This window comes from Fusarium keratoplasticum, chromosome 4 (genome assembly GCF_025433545.1).
Source record: "Fusarium keratoplasticum isolate Fu6.1 chromosome 4, whole genome shotgun sequence".
Classification (NCBI taxonomy): domain Eukaryota; kingdom Fungi; phylum Ascomycota; class Sordariomycetes; order Hypocreales; family Nectriaceae; genus Fusarium; species Fusarium keratoplasticum.
In genome coordinates this window covers 561,351-584,947 of record NC_070532.1, presented here as the reverse complement: position 1 = coordinate 584,947, position 23,597 = coordinate 561,351, and the positions used below count along the sequence as shown (strand labels likewise).

The window sequence follows — 23,597 nt, the reverse complement described above, 5'->3', positions numbered from 1 at the left end:
TGGTTCAAGTTAAGGGGGCGGCGGCCTCCCCTACGTTTGCAGAGAGGCCGGTTAGGGCTTGAGGAGGAAAAGGGGGGGAAGGACGACGACTTGTGATCGGTCCGGATAAGGTTGTGGAGGAGAGAGGAGAGGAGGAGAGGAGGGATAAAGTTGACGGTTTTATAGGGAGATGGGGATAGATTGCACAGTGTGGTGATACGTTACAGTGCGGCACAGTGAGACGCTAAGAGTGAAGGTATGCATGGCGTGAGCATTTACGGGGTCTCCGGGTCGATCAGCGATGCCCGCCACCTGGGTCAAGGAAAAAACAAGACATGAGGATAGACAAATTAGCTTATCCTCCTCTAAATATAGTTACAAAAATACAATAAAATGGATAAAAATCTTCTAGATTTTATACTATTTTATGATTTTTTTATAAATTAATTTATTATACTTGTAAGGAGTTAGGTAATCCTCTTTATCCTCCCGCGTGCCCGCTAATCTCTGCGGCGCGGCTATTACACGGGCGATGCAGAGGGTGAGTCAGGGCGCTGGGTGTAGCTATTCTCAGCCATGATCGACGTTTTGCGACAAGAGGCGCAGCAGGAATTGAGTCGACGCTACGGTAGGTGCGACGTTGAGTTGATGAGTCTGGCGGTGGCTTTGCAACTCAATTCGCTTGGTTACGGGACACAGATTACCAATGCCAGATATTGCGTGTTGGTTGGAGTTGTTGTCAATGGAGGACTGAGCATGTTTGCCCTCGGGGCGGGTTAAAATCGCAGTGAAGGGAAGAGCCAGGTTCACAAATGGTGATCCTGGATTCATTACTCCGTAGATGGGTCCATATACCTACAGCAAAAGCAACCCCTGCAAGAGCAAACCCCCATCCACGAGCAGATAGTCTACAACTACAGTGAAGATCAGAGGCCAATCTCATGAGGGTAGTCCGGTGGTGTTGATGTTGTGGTTTCGCTCACAGCTAACATAAACCTTCGCAGGGAGGGGGGTTTAAAATTATAGTGAAGACTCGGACGCTCGATCGCTGAAATACCTATAACTGAAGGAGCTCAGCGTGTGTTAAAATTGCAGTGAAGGGGTAGGAGGCCGACCTGACGACGGAAGGGAGTCTAGCGGGGACAATGTCATGGTTTCTCTCAAAGCTAGCATAAACCTCCGTCGGGGCGGGTTAAAGTTGCAGTGAATCTTAGCCTCGCCGAAATCCCTGCAACTGAAGGGCCTCAAAGTGAGAGGCGGAAACTGGGGAGGAAACTAAAGAGGAGGGGAAACCTGACCTAAGAGCTCATCAGTACTGTTACTGTTAAAGCTGCAGTGAAAACAGGGGCGGATAGGATATGAAGAGATTCCAGCGGTGATAGTGTCACTGTTTCTCTCAAAGCTGGCACAGGCCCTGGCTCCGTACCTCGCCACTGTGTTGTTATCACAGCAGATGGGTGAGTACTTCTCATTTGGGCGAGACTGTGTGTTGAACAAAGTATCTCAGATATTGACAGATGTGATTGGCTGGACTCTGTTGTAAAGACCGAGTTTGAGGTTTGTGCCCCCGCCCGCCAACTTCTGTGTGGGCAGCAGACGTCGCCTGGTTGACGCAACCTAGCCACTGAGAGAGCTCAGCGTCTGTTAAAATTGCAGTGCAATGCCATGCAACATCGGGCTTCACCCAAGGTAGTATCCAATGCATGCTGCAGGAAACCCGAATAGCTCAGCATGTGTAAAAACTGCAGTGCAAATGGAGTAGGTGTACCTTAGTATCATGTCTTCTCGCGGCAATGAACTTGCATAGCAAGGTCAAGTCAGCAATGGATGCATCCTGACAATAGATAGATGGTCATAGCAACGAGATCCACATAGTCTCTATTTTTCTATGCTATAAAATAGTAAGATGATATGATACGAATATGGAACCGCTTTATCATAGATATAGTCCGCCCTCAGGAGAACCTGATCCTCAAGCTTACTGCAGTCGGGTCTCACTGCTGAATTCCAACATATACTGAGAACTCGCTTGCTGTTGCTTCCATCTATTTCCTGGGCCAGGAGTGGATAGTTCTGATCATCGTCGCACGCTGCTGAGAGCGAATGTTGCCGGGTGGTTGGTGCAAACTGAACCGAGGAAGTCGGCGTGGGTTAAAATTGCAACGCAGAAAGCACCGAGACATTCACTGGGCGCGAAGCAAACTCCAACCAGGGCGTTGACATCCACTCGTGATATGGATGTGATGGGACAACTTGCAGCTGGAAGATCTTAGCGTGAGATAAAATAAAAGTTCTAATGCCAATGCCCAAGATTATCTGCCTCGTTGGAGGCTGGATGTTGACCACCACATGCTGCCAGCAGTAAACAGAGGCGGCCAACTTCTCAGAGTGTGTTAAAAATGCAGTGAAACCCCGTGCGAACAGACGAGCCGACCTCCCCATCCCGCCAACCCCCCTTGGCTGACGGATTGCTACCATACCATGGAACCATGACTTGTATCACCCTTTTCCATGGATCATTGCTGGTTGAACGCAATTAAAAGAGCATGGCGTGGGTTATTCTGGCACTAAAGGGCTAATTGGGATAAGACGTCGAGCACTCCTAGTTCGTTAATGAAACTCCGATCCAGGTGGTTGAGAACAAAATCGCGGCTTAGACGAGCCCAGGTTAAAATGGCAGCGCAAGAAGGTGAAAAAGACGACGTTGATGATAGGCGGGCTACAAAGGAAGTTGTCTCGGCGTGTGTTAAAATTGCTGTGTAGAGGGACCAATGTACCTGGGAAGTACCGACTAGATCGTGGATGCCCGCTCTCTGTGGTACTGATGGTATCAACGGATAAACTGCAACCAGAGCATTGGCATCCACTCACGGTATAGATTTAATAAAATAATTGGGCTTATAGCTCACGGTATAAGGTTAAGTAAAATATCAATTATTAATATTAAAGATTATCTACCTCGCTAGAGATAATAACATATATTGACTATCAATGGACATCATCAATGCAAGGCAGAGGCGACTGCCTTGTCTAGGCCGATTAAAATTGCAGCGAAGGAAAAACAGTGCCTTGAGATGACCTAGTATGGGTTGGCCATTGGTTTGATGCAGTGGTAGCAACCCCTGCAACTGAAGGAGCCCAGCTTGTGTTAAATTGCAGGGCCTGCTGAGACTGATCCAGATTGCGGGAATCAGGTAGTCAGAGCAGCTTATCACTAGTGGTGGGACACCAACGTCGCTGCCATGGCTTTCAGCGCAAACGGGTTGCCCCCATTCCATCCATTGCTAGTATCAGCCGCACGGATCGTTCTTGGTTGAACGCAACTGAAAAGGCATGGCGTAGGTTATTCAGACGGCTGAGGTCTGGCTCGAACAAGACAGAGGCTCCCCGTGGGTTAATAGAACTCAATTAAGGTGCTTGAAGAAGAAAAGAGGGCGACATGGGCGAGCCTGAGTGAAGATGCAGTGTAAAAAAGAAATGCTCTGTAACAGGGCAGCCATCAGTGTGTGTCAAAATTGCAGTGCAGGGTAAACGACAGACCGGTCAAAAATATTTCAGCACTCTAGGAATGGAATGGAAGTCTAGAAGTGAAAGGCTGCGCTTGTCCCATCACCTGCGTCCCACCAGGCATTCTAGCTCCATGACTATTGGACAGTCGAATGTTGAAGTTGAGGGTCAACTGATTAGCTACCTCTACATGGCATCAATACAATCAAGCTATCGCGTCAATGGATGACATGAATTGCGTGCCGGGAATAAGCGGCGGCAGATGAACCCCTGCTGTTCTTATGGCGCGCCCTTGAATTGACCTTGTTCATCAATCAGTGAGCTCCGCAAGTCGGACGATATCTCGTTCATCAGATATATAAGCAACGACCCCGATCAATTAATGTTGGCATCTCAAGTTTCTCAAACGACAAAACTACCCTATACTTTTTCCAATTCTCAACCCCGAATCACTGCCTACCATCAAGCGCCCCGTTGGTGACGGCTTAAAATTGCAGTGCAGTATCTGGATCACCAGCCTCTACGGAACACTCCTTTTCTTGACTGGACAAGTTGCTACTGAGCAGGTGGACGCTTGGGGCGGGTTAAAATTGCAGTGAACCACAACTAGGAGCACTGAGCTGAGAGCAATGTCCAGTCTCCACTTCCGCATCGCAACCGCGGACGATGCCCCTCAACTCCAGCAGCTGATTCAAGCTGCATTCCGCGCTGAGGACAGCAGGAAGGATTGGGTGGGAGATGCAGAGCTCGCAGCAAATTTTTGTATCAGCGTCGATGAGATCCTACCCAAGATTACATCTCCCGACAGCGAGATGATCATGGCCTTTGACGACAACGGCGCCCTAGCAGGAACAGTTGGCGTATTTCACCGCAGCGACGACTTGGCAAGGCTCTTCTACCTCGCCGTGGACCAAACTCTTCACCGAGGCGGACTTGGACGACAGGTTCTCGAGTATGCTGAGGGATACTGTCAGAGGACTTGGGGTGTTAAGAAGTTGGGGCTTGATGCGCTCACGTTGCGCAAGGAGCTTATTGCGTGGTATATGAGGCGTGGGTATGTCCCGACGGGTGAAATTACGCCGTTTCCTGTGGACAAGCTTAATGGAAGGGCTTTGCCTGAGGGGTTGGGGTTTGTTGAGATGGAGAAGGAAGCAAAGTTGGAGGCATAAGTGAATATATGGATTGGAGCATTGAAGAGAGGTTGGCGGAGGAGATGGCATTCAATTCGCATGTAATCTAGAGATCATGTCTTACTGGGCGGAGCAATCTGCTCACTGTTATTCGGTTATTTTGCTTTTACACCCCATTGAAGCTATCGTCAACTCACTGTGTCACAATGCTGCCACCGCATTGACTGCTCATGAGAGGCACTTGTACCGCAAAAGACAAGCACTTGTAATGCCGAAAGAAGCCGCAACAAGCAACAGCTCAGGCAAATAACATATAACAAATAAATTCCGTACAAATGCAGCAAACAACATGGATGAGCCTGTCAGCTGTGTCGGGATGAAAGCCTCAAACACAAGGACAAGCCCTGCCCGTTGCTTGCGCCATGAGAAACGGTGAGTCAGCTGAGTGATGTACGACCTGTGGACAGTAACACACAACAAGGCTATTCACCTCCGAACGTCGTGTACTTTGTGAAACATGAGGCTATGTTGAGTTACACTCGACTTCAGTGTTAGGCTCAACCCGTTCGAAACCACTTTTGATCGTCGAAACAGCCTCGATGACTTTACGCGTCGTCGGCGTGGTGAAACATTCTATACCTGCAGCCCCAACATTGATGCGCTGGCACAGCAAACGAACCACGAGGTCATTCATTCACCGCTCACGAACTATGAGCATCCATCAAAGAGAAGATTTGCACTCTAAAGATAGAAGCAGATCAGAGGAGAAAACGCGTGGCTATCGAGGCTCTGCTCTAGAAGCTTTCTTGGCCTGCAGCTCTTGAAACCGCGTGTCAAAATGCTTGATTAATCCCGCGTGGGTGATTCTCGTGCATGGACTGGCTGGGGGAATGGGCTTGGCTCAACTTGGCAAGTCCTCACGCGAGCAGCCTCAGAGTCACTGTCACAGAGAAAAAGAGAGGGGAGCTAAAAACAAGCATAACCCAACCTTGTCTTGGGCTGGGGGAGAGAGTGGTTGCGCGGCCTTTGGGCGATCTCCAATTGTTTCTGCTGTCCGTTTCTTGGCGCTGGGAAAGGATCAAAAGTGCCACAGACACTTACGTATGCTTGATTGGAGTCTTGGCAGTGACAATCTGCTTTCCCTTGTTTCGGCCCTCGGAATCATCGCTTTTTCATGCTTGTTTGACGGGCCCGGTATGTCACCCGGTAAGGCAGCAAGCCTTGCAAGCTGGGCATTACGGGCCGCAATCTCTCATCCCCATGGGTCTAACCCTTGATCCCTGGGGGTTTGACGTCAAAACAAGTCAAGATTTTCCCTGCATGGAAACGCAGGAAACCTTCTGTGGAGAAGGAAACTAAAAGCTCGTCCAGAGAAACGCCTGCATATCACCATCATGACGCTTGCCAAGACAGACTCCGCCTCCGCAGGCCCCGCGAGATGAGAAGCCAGGCCACGATTACGAAACTGCCGTGGCTTGGGGGAAGAAGGATCGTTGTGCCAAGAAGTTCCAATGTGTGTACAGCAGCAGCTGTGGCTTCGGCTGTTGGGGATCGTCGGCTGCGAGGATCCCGTCTCGGGCCAAGACGAGACAAGGCAGGGAAGCGGTTGAGATTGCATTGCATTACAAGCCGAGAGTCAAAGGATATTGGCTTGGCTTTGACGGAGTATAAATAATCTGGGTCCCCTGAGATTCTGTTCACATCATCATCACCATCGTCTACAGTAACAAGCTCTATACAGCAACTCTTGCAACATCACCACCACATCAACACCACTACAACCGCCATCATGTACACCAACATCGCCCTCGCTCTTGCTCCCCTCCTCTACCTCGCCCGTGCCGACGTCAGCCTCGATCGGGACGACATCCCCCGGGCCTGCGATGCCATCTGCGACCCCATCGTCGAGCTGACCCGCAAGTGCGACACCGACCTCCGCGGCGACCGGGACCGCGAGGAGGACCGCCTCGAGGCTCAGTGTGTGTGCACAAACGACTCTTTTGATGTTGGCCGCATCGCTGCTCTCTGTGCGGACTGCATTCGCCAGAACTGGCGGGATGATGATGATGACGATGACGATGATGACCAGCGTGATCATATGGAGGGTTAGTTTACTGCTCTTTACTACTGGGATATCGCTAACAGTTCATCAGACATTGACGACATCCTCTACACCTGTGGCTTCTCCTCCACCAGCTACGTAGCCTCGTCTGCCTCTGCCATCGTCGCCAGCATCACTGTCGAGGCCACTCGCCCCACCGACGCCAGCCAGCTCACCACCACCATCGTCGGCGGCACCGCAGCCCGCGGAACCGACAGCGCCGCGACAGCCACCCGCAACAACGACAACACCGATGACAACAGCGCTTCTGCCACCAACGACTCTTCCAGCCCGGATGAGACCAACGCTGCTGCCGGTCTTACACCTTATGGTGTCGGCGCTGCTGTTGTCGGAGCTGCTCTGATGCTTGCTTAGGTGTGATGGGTTAATTTGGGGGAGAGAAACATGGGGGTGTTGTCTTTTCGCGTAATGACTGTCGTTATAGATGTATGTTTTGGATGAGTTACGATGTAACCTGCTAGACTGTATTCTGAAGAGTTTGACTCTTGAGTAATGAATGCAATGAAGTATCAATTGAGGCCTTCAATGTGCTGATGAATTGACTCGGTTGTACAAAATAATCGGTGTGAACCACAAACGTGTAGAATCTCTTGCCAAGTGTACCATACCTCGCAACAGACAATGGGGCCATTTATACTGTTCAACGCACGATATCTGAGATCGGATCTAGAAATGAAGAATTGAAGGAATGCCCAGAAGACTCGAGTTGACGTGTCTAATCTTGGCATCTCTCCGCGACTTCCGAATACAACGTCCTCCTACTTCTTATGACTATTTCCAGACTCGCTTACAAGGGTTCTCAACATCAACAGCATTCTTCTGACTCCGCTTTGGTAAATAATCTTGCAAAGGTCTCAACATGGGTATATCCCGCGAGGAAAGACGTCAGCATCGCTTAGACACATTATTTCTCTGACAATCCTTCCCTTTTCATGGGTCATGATGAATTGGGCTTCTGTGGTTGGTCAATCGCCCGCTCCTAGGGCTGACGGGCGCCGTCCAGTTTAACCGCCAAGGGGGACGCCAATGCTGATTGCGGTGTATATAAGCATGTCTGAGCTCCTCTCGTTGTTTGTGAATTTGTCGTCATCTTGTTGTTTCTGCTGCTGCAGAGACGGTTACTCACCATGGATGTTCTCAACAAGCTGACGGCATATGCCGTGCAGAGACCTGTCTTTGTCTCTGCTTGGACATTAACGGTAGCTCTGGTACTTAATGTCATATACAAGGGATATCGACAGCGTCGCTTTTACCGAAACTTGGTGAGTTGGTCTCATCTCACCCCAGAGACATGCTGACATCTTGATAGCCAGGTCCCCCTCACAGCTGGCTCTTCGGCCACCTCAAGGTCATGGGCGAAATTTCAGCCCTCATGCCGCCAAACTGTCACCCTCAGATGTACTTTACGGAAATGGCACGCCGGTATAACCTCGACGGCATCTTCTACGTCGACCTCTGGCCCGTCGGCCCCGGGAGCTGTCTCGTCACCGATCCGGACCTTCTTGATCAAATCACCGTCCGCAAGATCCTCCCTCATCACCCCATGGCTGAGGATTTCTTGTCTGCCATGATTGGGAGGGGAAGTATTGGTGGTGCGAATGGGGCGTTGTGGAAGAGGTTGCATAGTGCTATGAACCCGGCTTTTTCGTGGACGCACATTCGACACTTGACGGGCCTTTTTGTCGATGAGTGTGTTCAGTTTCGGAAGAATCTGGATAAGCTTGCTGCAACGGGCGAGGTGTTTTCCATGGAGCATCTATCGGCAAGGCTCATCTTTGATGTCATTGCTCGAATTGTCTTCAACTTTCCCCTCCACGCGCAAACGACAGGAAGCCAAGATCTCGAAGACCTACGCGAACTCATCCTCCTCGTCGAAGGACAATCGGATATTACCATCGCTTATAACCCCGTTGAGCAGATTAAGCGATGGTGGAGGAGAAGACAGGTGCTCGGACGGCTGCATCCGTCTATTCTGGGCAAGATCCACGAGAGGTTTGAGATGCTGGTTAATGAAAAGATTGTTCCTTCAAGGAAGGATCCGAATAGTATTTTGGATCTTATGCTGAGGGAGCATGTGGATCAGGAGGGGATGACGAAGGAGAATGCTAAGCTTTCAAAGGCTGATGTTGATTTGCTGTTGGCCAAGTGAGTATCGTGAACATGTTGGGTGTGGCTGTGCTAATGATGGAATAGTATCAAGGCGTTGCTTGTCGGTGGCCACGGAACGACAACTGATACACTTTGCGTAAGTAACACCCCCTCTCTACTCTCACCTGCTCACATTCTGTAGTACATGTACATGCTCCTCTCCAAATCCCCCCACGTCGTAGAAAAGATGCTTCAAGAACACATCGAGCAACTCGGCCCCGACACAGAAGTATCCACCCAAACCATGGTCGAGACACCCGAGCTCCTCCAGAAACTCCCCTACACCGACGCCGTCATCAAAGAAACCCTCCGAATGTTCCCCGTCGGCTACGGCGTTCGCGAAGGACCTCCAGGGGCAAAGGTTACATACAAGGGTCGTGATCTACCCGTTGACCATGGCGTTGCTGTTTCGACACAGGGTCATGACGTGCACTATAACACGCGCTTCTTCCCTGACCCGACGGTATTCAGACCAGAGAGGTGGCTCGGACCTGAAGAGATTCCTCGATCGTACTTTAGAACATTCGGTCGCGGTCCTCGGGCGTGTCTGGGTCAGAACCTGGCAGCCAACGAGCTCAAGGTCATCCTCGTCATGACTGTTCGGGATTACTCGTTTGAGTGTGCTGGATTGAAGCCTAATGATAAGCCCAAGACTACGTATACGGATCTGGATACTGTTTATGGGGATATTGTGTTTCAGGAGCTGGGGTTGGAGGCGAAGCCTAGAGGTGGTATGATGATGACTGTCAAGAAGCGGACATGAATGTATGTGCAGAGGAAAAGAGAGGGTCGGTAGGAAGCCGTATCTCGAGGACGGTTTGTCGTTTGGTGTAGATTCATGATAGGCCTGGATTTTTTACACGTCAACTTGACTATTCGACGTGGCATTAATGCTGCTCAAGAGTCAAGCAAGATCAGCGACCACGAATGGCCCAATTCTCTCTGGTTGAATGTCCCTAAGCCTACACCAATCTCGCACATTAAGAACCCCAGAGTTGAAGGACTCCGTTGCCCAGATCTCACGTCGTAGTTGCAGTTGTCCATGTTACTCGCTGCATTAGTCACCATACAATCGCCATCAAAAAGGTCTCGATAGTCAAGTCTGATACTTTTGTCTATTACCTATCTGTCTTTATCCTGGGCCGTCGCTCATAAAGGCATAACACAACTTTTCACTCCCGCGGCGTTGAAGCCTGGAGTCATACTCATCACCTCCCCGTCATCTTCTTCTCGATATATCGGAAAGGAATGTAGAACAACGAGCTCAGCACAAACGCGATCTCGAAGCCAATGTCGCCCGTCGTCTTGGCAATAGGTCCAGTCCACCACACCTGCGCCATACACGGCACCACGAGTCCGTAGCAGATGACACCCGCTGCGAGGGCTGCTACTCCGAGGGGAAGTTGGGAGGCTACGTTCCAGATGGCGTGGTCGTAGGTTTCGTAGCGGCCGCGACGGAAGACGAGGTGTTCGACTGTGACGATGCCGATGAAGGAGGCGGACCAGTATCCGATGAGGGCGACAAAGTTCTCGAGGTTGACGAAAAAGTCTCGCTGGGCTCGGAGGGCTACCGGGATCACGATGACGGTTACGACGATGGCGAAGGCGTATCGGGGGATCTTGATCAGGCCTGGGATGAGCGTCTGGAAGTTGAGTGTTATGGCGTACATGGTTCCTCCCGTGTTGCCAAGGAGCGTGAGGGAGAGGATCACGACGACGAATTTTCCAAAACCGCCTGCGCTTGAAAGCATGGCTGCGAGGACACCACCGACAAGGGTCTCGCCGTAGGCCTTTTCCCACTCGGGAACATTGGGGAGAGCGCCAGCAATGGCAGCACCAAGAGTCATGAGGAGAATCGTAGGTGTGAGGAGGCCAAAGTAGCTGTACGTAAAGACCCTCCACGAAGGAACCTTGGGATCGAAATACGTCGTCAAATCGCTCGCAATAGCCGCCCAAGGAATCATGTAACTCGCAACAATCATGCCAAAGCTCAAAATCTGCGCAGCAGTAGGCGCCGCAGCTGGGGCAGCCTGCTTCATGAGCTGCGATCCTCCGCATCCCGTGGCGATGGTGATGGCGATGATGGCGGGGATGAAGGCGTACGTCTCGTAGTAGTGCAGGACCTTGAAGCCGCAGAAGGAGATGAAGAGGGAGAGGAGGCCGATGATGACGATTCCCACATCGGGGGATAGACTGCCGCCTGAGACTGCTGAGAGACATTGCCCGCCGACGACGTAGATGATGACGATGAAGCCGGTTAGGGTGGCGAGGTTGAGTAGAACAGGGATTGAGACGAGGTAGCGACTGAAACCTGTTAGTGAAATTTGGTGATGTTTGTACAATGAGGTCTTCTCACCCGAAACTGTATCGCGCTTGGATCATCTGCCTCATTCCCGTCTTTGGTCCAAGAGTGGCGAGGTACGCCGGCCCAATTGTCGAGAACATGCAAAAGAAGAGAATAACGAGAGAAGAATCCCTTAAACTCAGGCCATACGCCAAAGGACCAAGCATTCCAAATGTGATTCTACAGCCATTAGTTTATTTCTCATCTGAGGTGAAAAAGTTTGACTCACCCTAGGATATTCGAGTTGATGGAACACCACACAGTAAAGATATTGTAGAAGCGCGTCACAGTTCGCTCCTCGACGGGGATGGGCTGGATACCCTTCTCTTCCACTCTTCCCATGCGGAGAGCCTTGTGGAAGAGGGCCGCCGCCTTGATGCTCTCCGTGTCGCTGTGATCATCGTGGTCGACCTGTGGAGGAACAGTCTGAGCCGGGACGGCCTTTTCGGCGTCTGTGGGTGCTGCAGCCATCTCTTCTTTGTACTTGGCGTAAAAAAGCAACGTCAAGAGATGGGGGAAAATCTGGGGGAATGAAAGACGCAATTATATATGGAATGAATCTGAGTCGACGAGTCTGAATCTTTCTAACCCCCGGTCCGGTGCCGGGTTCCGCCTCTACAAAATTGGTCTGATAAAACAAACTCGGGCCTTTTTGTTACTGGCTGCTAATCGCGAATCGACCGTGTCATGTCTCCCCCCAGTACAAATCTGCGCGATAAAAACCTCGCCCCCCATGGGACCTGGTCTCGGTTGTCGTAGGGCGCGCTTGTACTAACACGATCCCACCCTTTTTGACTTGATCTTCTCTAGTGTCGCTTGTTACTGTAAACAGTCATAAAACCATTTAAACCCAAGATGGTGATAAAAAAGATTGCCGATTGTAGCCATGCGGTAAACCGAAAATGCGATCTCTTCATATTGGTTGTTGTCCATGGCGTGAGCTCCTCAAGGTGTGCCCCTGCTGGCTGATGAACTATCGACCGTGAACCCTGTCGCTTGTCGAATGTTCGGCGCGTGTTCTGCGTCTGTCCAACATGGCCGCTGATCTTGCTTTTCAGTGGCGGGCAGATCGAGCCGCATTCTCTGATTCGCCTCTCGCCTACGCCGTTTGTCCTCACCACGCCAAGAAGGGTCTCGAATCTCCTGGTGCGACCCTCTCCAACGAGCTCCCATCTTTGTACAAGGCTGTGCTGAGCTGCTATTTGAACAACCTGATGATGCTCGACTACTGAGCCTTGCTCCTCTTCCCTCGGAAGAAACCTCCGACAGCACCCATCAACCCTCCGAGACCCTTCTCGTGACTGTCCCCCACCAACCCCCCTCTGATCCACCCCGGAAGTTTCCCCCGGATCCTGTCCGTGCCGTATCGCCGGTCCACGAGCACAATCGCCGCGTAGTCGCCCCGGTGCCGGATCGCACGCCCGATGCTCTGGTTGACGGCCCTCATGCAGGCGTTTTCATAAAAGTCTCTTGCCGCCTGCTTGGCCCTGCTCGTCGCCTCTTCCTTTGACGTGCCCTGTGCTGTGAGGTTGGTCTGCGTCGTCGTCTCGATGTATTCAATCTTTGCTTTCCAGTCTGGGGATGCGATGTTGGGATAGGGTAGGCCGATGACTATGACGCAGCGTCCGAGACGGTCAGAGAAGTTGATGCCCTCTGACATTTTGCCGCCGACGACGCTGAGTAGAAGAGCACCTTTTCCGTTGCTCCCTTCGCCTTGGATGGCATTGGTGTATTCCTGAAGGACTTCGTCGCTTGATGCGCCTCTTGTTTCTTTGAACAATGCCTTGCGCGATCCCAATCGTTCCCATATTGGTTGCGCATTTGCTCCCTGACTTTTTTGCCACGCAGCAACCACCTCGTCGAGATATCCATAACTAGGAAAGAAGATGACTACGCCATCAGGAACCAGAGAGCAGAGATTCAAAATCGCAAGTCCCAGCTGCGTAATCATCTCTGGGTCGCTTCGCCTCTGAAAGCTAAACTCAAAAGGCGGCATCCCCGGCCGCGATGATGCTAATGTCCACACACAGAGATTCTCAGGCGGAATGACATGCCCGCAGCTCAGTGTTGTCACTTTTTCGGGTTCTAATGAAGGAAACAGGTGATCTTTGTAGTCGTCGAATGGAGACATTGTTCCACCAGCGAGAACCACCGCCCGGGCGCTTGATGCAATGGACGAGAATGCATGAGTTGGGGATAGCAGTAGGTAGGACAGCTGGATATCAGGAGCGCCTCCTTTAATCTTCTGATAGAATATTCGACCCTCAGAGCTGAGATTCGTGAGCGCGACAAGAAATGAGACCAGAGTGTGAAGCACCGGAGTGGTCGATTTGGGGGTTTTTGTAGGCGCTTCCTCGTTCTCGACATGGGAGGCATAGCTCTCGATTTTGAAGGCGAGCTTCGATTCCTGGATGTACTGTATCAGCTCAAACATGTTGATTTGATCAATTCCCTTTGGTCGGGTGAGATCGTTTGGATCCACGATCCCATGTTCTTGCTGCTTGGTGTTAGATACCTGTCAACATCAGGCTGAAGATGCGACTTGCCTTGAACTTGAGAGCGCCGTCCATCCATTCGCTGAGTCCCTCAATGACTCGTCCGACTCTTCCAACGTTGACTCGATTGACGCCTTTCAACTTCTTGCCGAACCTCTTCACGTATACACCCAGCATGCCGCGTCCTCTTCGCAGATCGCTCAACCGAATCTCGGCTGCGTGAACATTTGCAACTGCATCCATGATGTTATGCGCCTCATCGATGATCACAACACTCCCCTCTAGCTTGACTCCCAATGCGTCTCGCGCACTCTTCTGGAGTAAAAGAGGATACGGCAGCGTGATTATTTCAGCGCCCGGTAGTGCAGTCCGAGAGGCATAGTACGGACACACAGAGAGTGACTTGCCAAGGTGGTGCATGTCCTCGATATCCGGAAGAGTAGCCAGCGCAGAGTCGCGGAACTGATGTGTCTGCGAGAGAAGATCCTCTTTGGGAACAAAAGGACATTTCTTTCCCGATTTCGGTTGCTGAAGTTCTGCGCAGCGGTCGTTGATTGCTTGAACAGATCCAAGGCGAGAGACTTGGGGATTGATACATAACCGTTGACGAGATGATAACGGCACAAGCTTGACTGCTTCTGTTTTCGACTCTTCATCTTTGGCTAAAGATGTTGGAAGTGAGGGCGGAAATGTGGGTCGGCGAAGTTCGGCGATGAATTGCGATAGCTGGGAATGTGTTCTTGAGGTGTAGTAGATCTAATGATGTTACTATGCTGGCAAGTGAACGTAGTATGGAGGTCCACACCTTGATCTGTTCCTCCATGAGGTCGTCTTCCTCTTCCGGCTTTATTGGACCACCCAGTCCAATACTCGCAAGAATGTCCCTGGACTCTTTACTCAGACCAGAGAGTGCATCCTGGGGGCCAGTGTCACGATCGTCAGGGTCGTCCAGTAGCCACTCTGCATCTTCGTCTTCCACACGCGATCGATGATAAGGTCCAGATTCATCAACACGGCGTCGTTTCCGGGCTCGTTCCTCTTGAGCCTTTTCTTTGAGTCGAAGAGCTTCAAGGCGCTTCTCTCGTTCTTCCCAGCGACCGACAAGCTCTTCTCGCTTTCGTCGGAGGAGTTGCTCGACAAGCCAGGGTGGTTCATCTTTGTATGCCTCTGCGGATTCCTGTATGGACTTCTCAAACTGATTTGACTTGTGATTTCGTAGCCATGTCAGGGATGCACAAATGAGTGAAAGAGACTTGCCCTGTTGGTTGTTAGTTGGCAGTCAAGGAATAGTGCATGCGGGAAGCAATCATCACGACGCTTCGCAATATCTTGCTTCAACGCAAGCATGTGCATGAAGGCTGTCATGACAACATGAAAATTCACTTACAGTGCCAGTTGGACTCTCCAGGATCCCGACCTGACCGTTGCCTGTCTCCAAGACATTGTAAACTGTCTTCATGAACTGCTCCTGGACATCGTAAGGCGTATAAGGATGATGAAAGTCGAGGCTTTCCAAGCCCTTGGAAATATCATCAACGTCTGTTTGCGCCATATCGATCATCAACAATGTCTCACTGAAACTGCTTCCTTCTTCACCACGTCGCGAGACTCGCGTCTCGAGTTTGACATCAACGGCCCGTCATTGGTGGGGCCACACCGACATTCACCACGGTCTGACCGCGAAGTCACCTGACTCACCGAGCCTCTCACCATCCAGGGCACAGACCCACCAAAAATTCGCCCACACTTTTTCCCACCCATTTTTAGGGTTCCCCTGCCCTCTCGCCTAACAATTCGGTGCTAGCCATTGGAAGCCCCCCAGCGCAAAAACATCACCACCCACTTCAGCTTCGACCCGTGAACACCGGAAAAGCGACAACACCACAGCCGTCGCCATGCCTACCCGTTTGTCGAAGACCCGCAAGCAGTACGTTCTGAATCCCTCTCGCCGACGTCTACGAGGGCGCTCAAATTCGCCATTGAACGCCCCGTCGACGGCGGCGGAGAGAAACACCAATATATCGATATCCGGAGAACTTGTGATGGGCTGACTCTGTTCACAGTCGCGGCCACGTTTCCGCCGGTAAGGGCCGTATCGGCAAGCACCGCAAGCACCCCGGTGGTCGTGGTCTTGCCGGTGGTCAGCACCACCACCGCACCAACATGGACAAGGTTCGACGACCCGACGACGAGATACGAAAGAGAGGATGGAATGGCTGACTCTGCGACAGTACCACCCCGGTTACTTCGGTAAGGTTGGTATGCGATACTTCCACAAGCAGCAGAACCACTTCTGGAAGCCCGTCATCAACCTCGACAAGGTACATACAGCCCCTCCTCGAGCCTACGATATCCGATTCAACACCTGAGATGGATCAAGGCAAAGCGCACAAGAACAAATGACTGACTCGATACAGCTGTGGTCCCTCGTCCCCACCGAGACCCGTGACGCCTACGTCTCTGGCGAGAAGAAGGACACCGTCCCCGTCCTCGACCTCCTCCCCCTCGGCTACTCCAAGGTCCTCGGCAAGGGCCGCCTCCCCGAAATCCCCCTGGTCGTCCGCGCGCGGTGGGTGAGCCGTCTGGCTGAGAAGAAGATCACCGAGGCCGGCGGTGTTGTTGAGCTTGTGGCATAGATCAAGTTATGCCATGTCCTTTGAGCTGGCTTTAGGCTAGGAGTCCGGGGCTGGGAATTGGGAAACCGGGAAAAAAGGTCCCCATGAATGCTCCCCTGGATGCCGAAGAAAGAAAGATGGGGGGAGGGAATTGGGACCTGGGTTGGTCGGCTTCGAGCATTGCATCAGGGACTCTCGAAACGGAGTTTAACGAAATAAAAATCGATTTTCGCCCATTAGCCAATGACGTCTACGTCACGAACATGTTGCTGCAATGGGGACGCCTGGATGATACTTTGAAGAAACACTGGGTACGGACGAGTTGACGGGTATTGCAGCCATGTTGGCACCTATGGATATCTAGCCAACCACTTGATCAATCACATCTTGATGCCCCCAACGCCTGTGGCCATGATTCTATGATTACATTAAATGTACAATGTCGGGACATTAATATTGGTCAGCCGACTCTTGGTCATAATACCTCTTGTCACTCTCAACCTCTCCAAGCTGTAGGAAGTCGTGCCTCAACGCTTCCTCTGCCGTTATCCTCCTACCAGGATCCAGCTCCATGCAAGATTCCAGAAAGCTAATAGCCATCTTTTCATCCGGCGTCAGAGGCTTATCCTCTCCTCGACATGTGCTCCAGAGGATGATCTTCTCCATGGAGAAACCGCCTTGGCCAATTGTGGGAAGGCTGGTCTCAAAGACGCATCCGTGTAGGAGACCCGCAGCCTTCATGCGCTTGGAGCCAAAAATGGTTGCTATCTCAATCATGGCGTCCACGTCGTCGGCCGAGTTGAAAAAGGGGAAACGCTTCGACATGATGGTGAGGAGAATAACACCCGCGGACCAGATGTCAATGGACGTCTTTTGCTCTGTGCACTTGAACAGAACTTCAGGGGCTCGGAAACCTCGAGTTCCTGCACGGTTGGCACGGCGGGAGGATCGAGTATCGGACTTGGGGTAGCCCGGCTGGGGGTTTGTCGAGTTTTGCGCCCACACTGAGTTGGCCTGGCGGTGTTTGCGCACTTCCCTGCTCTCGTTACAGAGACAGGGCTTGTTATCGGAACCTTCTCGTTCGGCGAGGCCAAAATCGACGAGGACACCTCGTTGGGTGGTAGGGTCGTAGAGGAAGTTGGTGGGCTTGATATCTCGGTGGAGGATCTTGTGGTCGTGTACACTCTTGAGAGCGGTAAAGAGCTCGCGGAGGTATATAGAGATCTCAGGAATGGTCATGTCGCGGAAGTAGGCGCGGAAATCCCCGTGACGAAAGTACGGGAGGATGGCGACGACCTGGTCGGTGTGCCTGAAGGCGGTGATCAGGGGGCAGACGGAGGGGCATTGGCGGAGGTCGTGGAGGAGCTCGAGCTCGTTGAGGATTCGGGAAGGGCTGGAGGTGACGTAGATCTTCTTGATGGCGACGTATCGTGCCTTACGACGGGGTCGCTGAACAGGGCTGCTTGGCTTTGCGTTTGGAGGTGGCGTCCACTTTGACGAGTCGTCTTCGTAGTCCCAACTGTTGTCGTAGTGGTCATACATGATGTCCTCGGCCTTGTACACGGTCGAGAATGTTCCTGGGTGTGTTAGTCGAGTTCAATGGGCACTGAGAGGTGTCATAGCAGAGATGTATATACCTTCACCGATGCGCTTGATCAGACGGTACCGATTGCGGAAGCCAGGGAAGTCGCTCTGTAGCTTGTCCATGTCTTCTTGAACACCGCGATCAACAGCTTCATCCTCAGAAGATTCCTCTACTCTCTCTTCCTCCTCTTCCTGGACGGCATGTGTTTGTTGCTGAACATGGTGATGTTGTTGCGGATTGTGGTGCTGCATGTGATGATGTTGATGCACATGGCTGTGTTGAACATGTTCGTCCTCTTCGTTTGGTCCAGCCTCTTCGGTCCGCTCTTCTTCCACCATCATCTCCGTGTCCTCCGTCCTTATGTCCTCGTGGATCTCGAACTGCCTGTCATGATGATGAGGCGCTGTGGCAGCCATGTCGATTCCCCAGAAATTGCCACTCGGGATGTGTTTTTGAACAGTTGGGCTCTGCACAAGCAGGGCTATTGGGCAGTCAAATCGAGTGCCCGTACACAAAAAGACCAAACAAAAGACAAGAACAAGAGTCAGAACAGAGACTGATAAATCACAAAAGGCTTGGGGGACGTCGATGTTTGGAGGGGCTCGACTCAGGCTGTGGTGGCTGCAGGGGTTCAACGGGCGCAACGCGCTGCGTTTTAGTGGATGATGGCGGGGGAGGGCCCTGAGTGGGCGCGTCAAAGAAAACAAAAACAATCGTTGCCAAGGGGCCAATCTCAGGGCCACCAAATAACCCCCCCAAAACACCATACAAGCTATCGACGACAATAATACCCGTCACCGCCAGCACCGACGGATCCGGTATTTGACGGCGCGCGCCATCGCAGGATACGGTTGGCGCAGAGAGATATACAACGATAACTACGACATTGGGTGATACCTTGTTGATTGTGCTGGCGTCCCGCACTTCACCTCCCCTCCGCTTCTTCCCCTCTATTCACCGTCGTGCGCACGCTTCTGCGGCGGCGACTCTTTCGCATCGCCCATCATGGATACAATCGACTTTGATCTCAACGATGCTCTCAAGCACTACATGTCAGACCCGGCGAGCATCGCCACGCCAGAGGCCCACAGCGCCCTGTTCGACTGCGAGAATGACCCCGAGGCGCTCACGAACCCTGTGGTCAACTCGGTGCTGAACCCCATTGTCGACGCCGTCGCCGACAACCCCGACGCAATCATGCGAGCCTCCCACATGGACTCGCTGCAATTCCTCCTCAAGTTAGCCCCCATTTCCCTTCACCCCTCCTCTCCCGAACCGACATCGTTGGGACGCGATTCTGAGCTAGTTGAAACTCCCAGATACACAGCACACCTCCCCACCCACGCCCTCAGCAAGATCTTCGACCTCATCATGAGCGGCCTGAGCGCCGAGGCCGACTCGGTCCACAGCGACATCGACTCGCCCGATGAGCAGGACTCGGTACCCCACCACAAGAAGCTCCTCGAGATATACGCCTTTCTCCTGCAGTGGACTATTGCTGCTGTCGAGACAAAGGCGGCTGAAAAGTCCTCGGCGGTGCCTGCTTCCAGAGGACGTGGAAAGCCCAAGAAGGGTGCGGCCAAGGACAAGGAGGCAGCTTGGGATTCGGCCACACAGCTCCAGGCTGCCCTGGAGATTATGTGCAAGGTCCTGAAGCTCAAGTTGTCCAAGATCTTCCTCACCACAAGCGAGAGAGACACATTTATTGGACTCCTTACTCGGCCGGTCTACATGGTGTTGGAGAGCGAGCAGCGGGTAAAAGCCACGACCATCCGAATGCACTGCTTCAAGGTGCTCTGCATTGCTGTGAAGCACCACGGTCATGCATATGGTATGTTGTGCCAACGTGGACTTGAGTGAATTCAAAGGGCTCACAGTGATCAGCGGCGCAAATCAACATTATCCAGAACCTCACGTACTTTGAACACTTGTCGGAACCCATGGCCGAGTTTCTACACATTCTGGCCGAGACATACGACTATCCCCAACTCGCTGACGAGGTCCTTCGAGAAATCAGTAACAAGGAGTTCAACTCCAACGATACACGAGGACCCAAGTCTGTCTCTTCTTTCATCGCCAAGTTGTCCGAACTGGCCCCACGCCTGGTGATCAAGCAGATGACAATGCTCGCAAAGCAACTGGATAGCGAGGTAAGACGATTCGGAGAATGAACCGCCCCGCAACTGACACAATCAGTCTTATACCCTTCGTTGCGCCCTCATTGAAGTCTGTGGAAACATGGTCGCCTATCTCAGCAAGCAGGACGAACGCAGCGAGAACCACAAGTCTCAACTCAACGCATTCTTTGATGTTTTGGAAGAGCGCTTCCTTGATATTAACCCATACTGTCGATGCAGAACTCTCCAGGTCTATATGAAACTGTGCGAGCTTGCTCAGAAGTTCCCCAAGCGTCGTCAAAAGGCTGCCGAGCTCGCCTGCCGAAGTCTGGAGGACAAGAGCAGCAACGTGAGGAGAAATGCTATTAAGCTGCTTGGCACCCTCATCAAGACCCATCCTTTTACTGTCATGCATGGCGCTCAACTATCAAGAAAGGAATGGCAGGCTCGCTTGGACAAGGTCGAGGAAGAGCTGAACGCGCTAAAGCCACCCCCTGGCATGCCTGGCTTTGGGGGTGATCAGGCCAATACGACCGTTGACAATGAGTTGTTGGACGAGGCGACACAGATTGGTTCACCTGAGAAGCCTAAGCCAATGACTGAAGAAGAGAAGGTGGCTGCTATCAAGAAGGCTCAGGAGGAGGCTGCCACGAGCGAGGCCATTGAGAAGCTCACCTTGACCAGGAGGTACTACAACGAAGCGCTCAAGTTTATCGATGTTATCCATGAAGCCACTGGCACCATCTGCCAGCTTCTTGGCTCAAGAAACAAGAGCGAGGTCATTGAGGCTATCGACTTCTTCGAGGTTGGCGACGCCTACAACATTGAGCAGAACAAGGATGGCATCCGACGCATGCTTCGCCTTATCTGGACCAAGGGCAACAGTGATGAGGGCAAGGGAGTTCAGGCACACCTGATCGACTGCTACAGACGACTCTTTTTCGAGGCCCCTGACTCGTTCAGCCCCAACGATGCGGCCAACTACATTGCGCGGAACATGATCAGTCTCACATCTGGTGCTACGCCTGCTGAGCTCACGTCTCTTGAGCAACTACTTGCGACCATGATGAAGGGCGGCATGATTCCTGAGGTTGTCATCACCAAGCTGTGGCAGGTTTACGGTGTCCAGAAGCGCGAGATTTCTCGCACTCAGCGACGAGGTGCCATCATCATCTTGGGCATGTTGGCGACTGCGAACCCTGAGATTGTTGTTGGTGAAATCGAGACGATGCTGCGAACAGGTCTTGGAGCACACGGACGCAACGACCTCCAGTTAGCCAAGTACACCTGCATTGCTCTGAGGAGAATCAACCCCACAGGGCGACAGGCAAAGGATTCGCCCATCAAGTTTTCTCGTCTGCCCAATGACCACGCTGTGTCGGCCAGATTGGCTGCCATCACCGATGTGCCTTCGGACAGCAAGGAGTGGTATGGAGTCGCAGAGCAGGCCATCAATGCCATCTATGCCATCGCCAAGCACCCCGATACCCTCTGCTCAGATATCATCCGACACAAGACACGACAAGTCTTTGGTCAACCACAGTCTCGACCAGGTTCACGACCCGGGTCCCGACCTGGATCTCGAGATGAAACCAAGCCTATCCCTGCCGCGGATCACACTGTCACCCAGAACGAGAAGCCCAAGAAGCGCGACAACGCCATTGCCTTGTCGCAGCTTCTCTTCATCGTTGGACACGTTGCCATCAAGCAGATCGTTCACCTTGAGCTTTGCGAACTTGACTTCAAGCGCAGAAAGCAGGAGAAGGAGAAGCTTGCACCAGCCAAGTCCGACAAGGACAAGGAGGATGCCGACGAGCTGGACCTGATTGGAGGCACAACAGAGGATGACTTTACAGAAGCTATGGCTCATATTCGTGAGCGCGAGCTTTTGTACGGTCCCAACTCACTGTTGGCCATATTCGGTCCTCTTGTTTCTGAGATCTGCGCCAACAACACTACATATGCCGACAAGGGTCTTCAGGCCGCCGCGACATTGTGTCTTGCGAAGCTCATGTGTGTGTCTGCTGAATACTGCGAGACCAACTTGCCTCTGCTCATCACCATCATGGAGCGCTCGCCTGACGCGACGGTGCGATCTAACGCAGTGATTGCTCTGGGAGATATGGCGGTTTGCTTCAACCACCTGATTGATGAAAACACCGATTTCCTGTACCGTCGTCTGGCAGACGCCGATACGTCGGTCAAGCGTACATGTCTGATGACGCTGACTTTCCTGATCCTGGCTGGTCAGGTCAAGGTCAAGGGTCAGCTCGGTGAGATGGCCAAGTGCATGGAGGATGATGATCGCAGAATTGCAGACTTGGCACGGATGTTCTTCACTGAGCTCAGCACCAAGGACAATGCTGTGTACAACCACTTTGTGGACATGTTCAGTCTACTGAGTGCCGGCGGTAACATGGAGGAAGAGAGCTTCCGCCGGGTTGTGAGATTCTTGCTCGGCTTTGTCGAGAAGGTGAGCCCCTTGACACGATGCGACACTCAATCAGCGATAACTAACGCGCCCATCAGGATAAACATGCCAAGCAACTGGCCGAGAAGCTTGCGGCGCGTCTCAGCCGATGTGAGACGGAGCGACAGTGGAACGATGTCGCGTTTGCGCTGGGCATTCTACAGCACAAGAACGAGGAGATCACAAAGTTGGTGTCTGAGGGTTACAAGATGGTTCAATCAGCGGCTTGAGATGTTGCTGCTGTATGTGCTTTGTCCTGTCGTGTTATGTCCTGGAAGCGGGAGTCTGGATTGGGTTGAAACGATGGCATGAATGACATGGGACGGGATGCAACGATAGATGTTGACGGTTGACGACCTGGAGGTGCATTGTCTTGTCGCGATATTGATACCAGTCTCATTGATGAATTTTGATGTTTTGATATTTGTGTGCGTGTATTCGTCCACTTCTTTCCTGATTTGTATTGGTGGCTGGTAGATGAGTGCCGTTGTAGGTCGGTGAGGACCTCTAGGGGTATATCTCTTTGTTGTGGTATTCCAAGTTTCATGATGGTTTGGTAGAGTTGAAAGGAGAAGAGGTTCCACAGCGCGCCCCCACGAAGTAACTATGGTTCAAGACATGTGAAAAACGTTGAGAACACCGCAGAAACTATATTCACCATTAATAATGCCTGAATCATCGCCAACTGAGTCAATAACGACAACTTGTGGTCTGCCTGGCTCACTTGTCTAGGGTAACTGGATGGCATGATGCGCGCCACCAAGCGGCTGAGGCCACTCTTGCGTCGAGAGCCATCGTGACTGGCAGCGCCCCACAGAGCTGTGTCCAAGTGACAGCCTCGGCCACGGGCCTCCGCAGCAGGGAAGGGATGGGATGGGGAAGCCGAGTTATGGAGGCAACAGCAACAAAGAGCGAAGCATTCAATAGAGCGAGCGTGTCTTGTGCACTACTACATGATGATGAGACCTCTCTCTTTTTCCTTGTCCCGAGGCTTTCCCGGTGCAGGGAACGCGGACGCGATTGTGAATGATTCAATGAAAATGGATGATGTGACTGATTCGAGGAAGCTCCCAAGCTCCAAGCGG

The 23,597-nt window shown here is 52.1% G+C and overlaps 8 protein-coding genes across 8 annotated transcripts; 5 read left to right on the top strand and 3 right to left on the bottom strand.

Moving 5' to 3' along the window:
• Nucleotides 1-4,115: 4,115 nt before the first annotated feature.
• NCS57_00525600 (N-acetyltransferase domain-containing protein) lies at nt 4,116-4,655 on the top strand (the record flags this gene model as incomplete). Its single annotated transcript, XM_053055187.1, has 1 exon — nt 4,116-4,655. The coding sequence occupies one exon, from the start codon at nt 4,116-4,118 to the stop codon at nt 4,653-4,655; it is 540 nt and encodes a 179-aa protein (XP_052914142.1).
• A 1,750-nt stretch (nt 4,656-6,405) lies between these two features.
• Nucleotides 6,406-7,092, top strand: NCS57_00525500 (uncharacterized protein; the record flags this gene model as incomplete). Its single annotated transcript, XM_053055186.1, has 2 exons — nt 6,406-6,721; nt 6,770-7,092. The coding sequence occupies 2 exons, from the start codon at nt 6,406-6,408 to the stop codon at nt 7,090-7,092; spliced, it is 639 nt and encodes a 212-aa protein (XP_052914141.1).
• A 773-nt stretch (nt 7,093-7,865) lies between these two features.
• Nucleotides 7,866-9,649, top strand: NCS57_00525400 (uncharacterized protein; the record flags this gene model as incomplete). The annotated part of the gene is made up of 4 exons (XM_053055185.1): nt 7,866-8,000; nt 8,048-8,883; nt 8,932-8,983; nt 9,029-9,649. 4 exons carry the CDS (start codon nt 7,866-7,868, stop codon nt 9,647-9,649), a joined length of 1,644 nt encoding a protein of 547 aa, XP_052914140.1.
• Nucleotides 9,650-10,094: 445 nt separating this feature from the next.
• Nucleotides 10,095-11,701, bottom strand: NCS57_00525300 (uncharacterized protein; the record flags this gene model as incomplete). Its single annotated transcript, XM_053055184.1, has 3 exons — nt 10,095-11,190; nt 11,243-11,410; nt 11,460-11,701. The coding sequence occupies 3 exons, from the start codon at nt 11,699-11,701 to the stop codon at nt 10,095-10,097; spliced, it is 1,506 nt and encodes a 501-aa protein (XP_052914139.1).
• Nucleotides 11,702-12,455: 754 nt separating this feature from the next.
• On the bottom strand, nt 12,456-15,325 carry NCS57_00525200 (ATP-dependent DNA helicase CHL1; the record flags this gene model as incomplete). Its single annotated transcript, XM_053055183.1, has 4 exons — nt 15,113-15,325; nt 14,531-14,983; nt 13,777-14,481; nt 12,456-13,727 (listed from the first exon to the last, which is right to left on the bottom strand). The coding sequence occupies exons 1-4, from the start codon at nt 15,284-15,286 to the stop codon at nt 12,456-12,458; spliced, it is 2,604 nt and encodes an 867-aa protein (XP_052914138.1). The 5' UTR covers nt 15,287-15,325.
• Nucleotides 15,326-15,620: 295 nt separating this feature from the next.
• On the top strand, nt 15,621-16,361 carry NCS57_00525100 (60S ribosomal protein L27a; the record flags this gene model as incomplete). Its single annotated transcript, XM_053055182.1, has 4 exons — nt 15,621-15,652; nt 15,789-15,897; nt 15,957-16,046; nt 16,143-16,361. The coding sequence occupies 4 exons, from the start codon at nt 15,621-15,623 to the stop codon at nt 16,359-16,361; spliced, it is 450 nt and encodes a 149-aa protein (XP_052914137.1).
• Nucleotides 16,362-16,790: 429 nt separating this feature from the next.
• NCS57_00525000 (Protein kinase domain-containing protein) lies at nt 16,791-18,341 on the bottom strand (the record flags this gene model as incomplete). The annotated part of the gene is made up of 2 exons (XM_053055181.1): nt 16,791-17,917; nt 17,978-18,341. The coding sequence occupies 2 exons, from the start codon at nt 18,339-18,341 to the stop codon at nt 16,791-16,793; spliced, it is 1,491 nt and encodes a 496-aa protein (XP_052914136.1).
• A 589-nt stretch (nt 18,342-18,930) lies between these two features.
• Nucleotides 18,931-22,742, top strand: NCS57_00524900 (Condensin complex subunit 1; the record flags this gene model as incomplete). Its single annotated transcript, XM_053055180.1, has 4 exons — nt 18,931-19,756; nt 19,810-20,075; nt 20,122-22,515; nt 22,572-22,742. The coding sequence occupies 4 exons, from the start codon at nt 18,931-18,933 to the stop codon at nt 22,740-22,742; spliced, it is 3,657 nt and encodes a 1,218-aa protein (XP_052914135.1).
• Between the last annotated feature and the right edge of the window lie 855 nt (nt 22,743-23,597).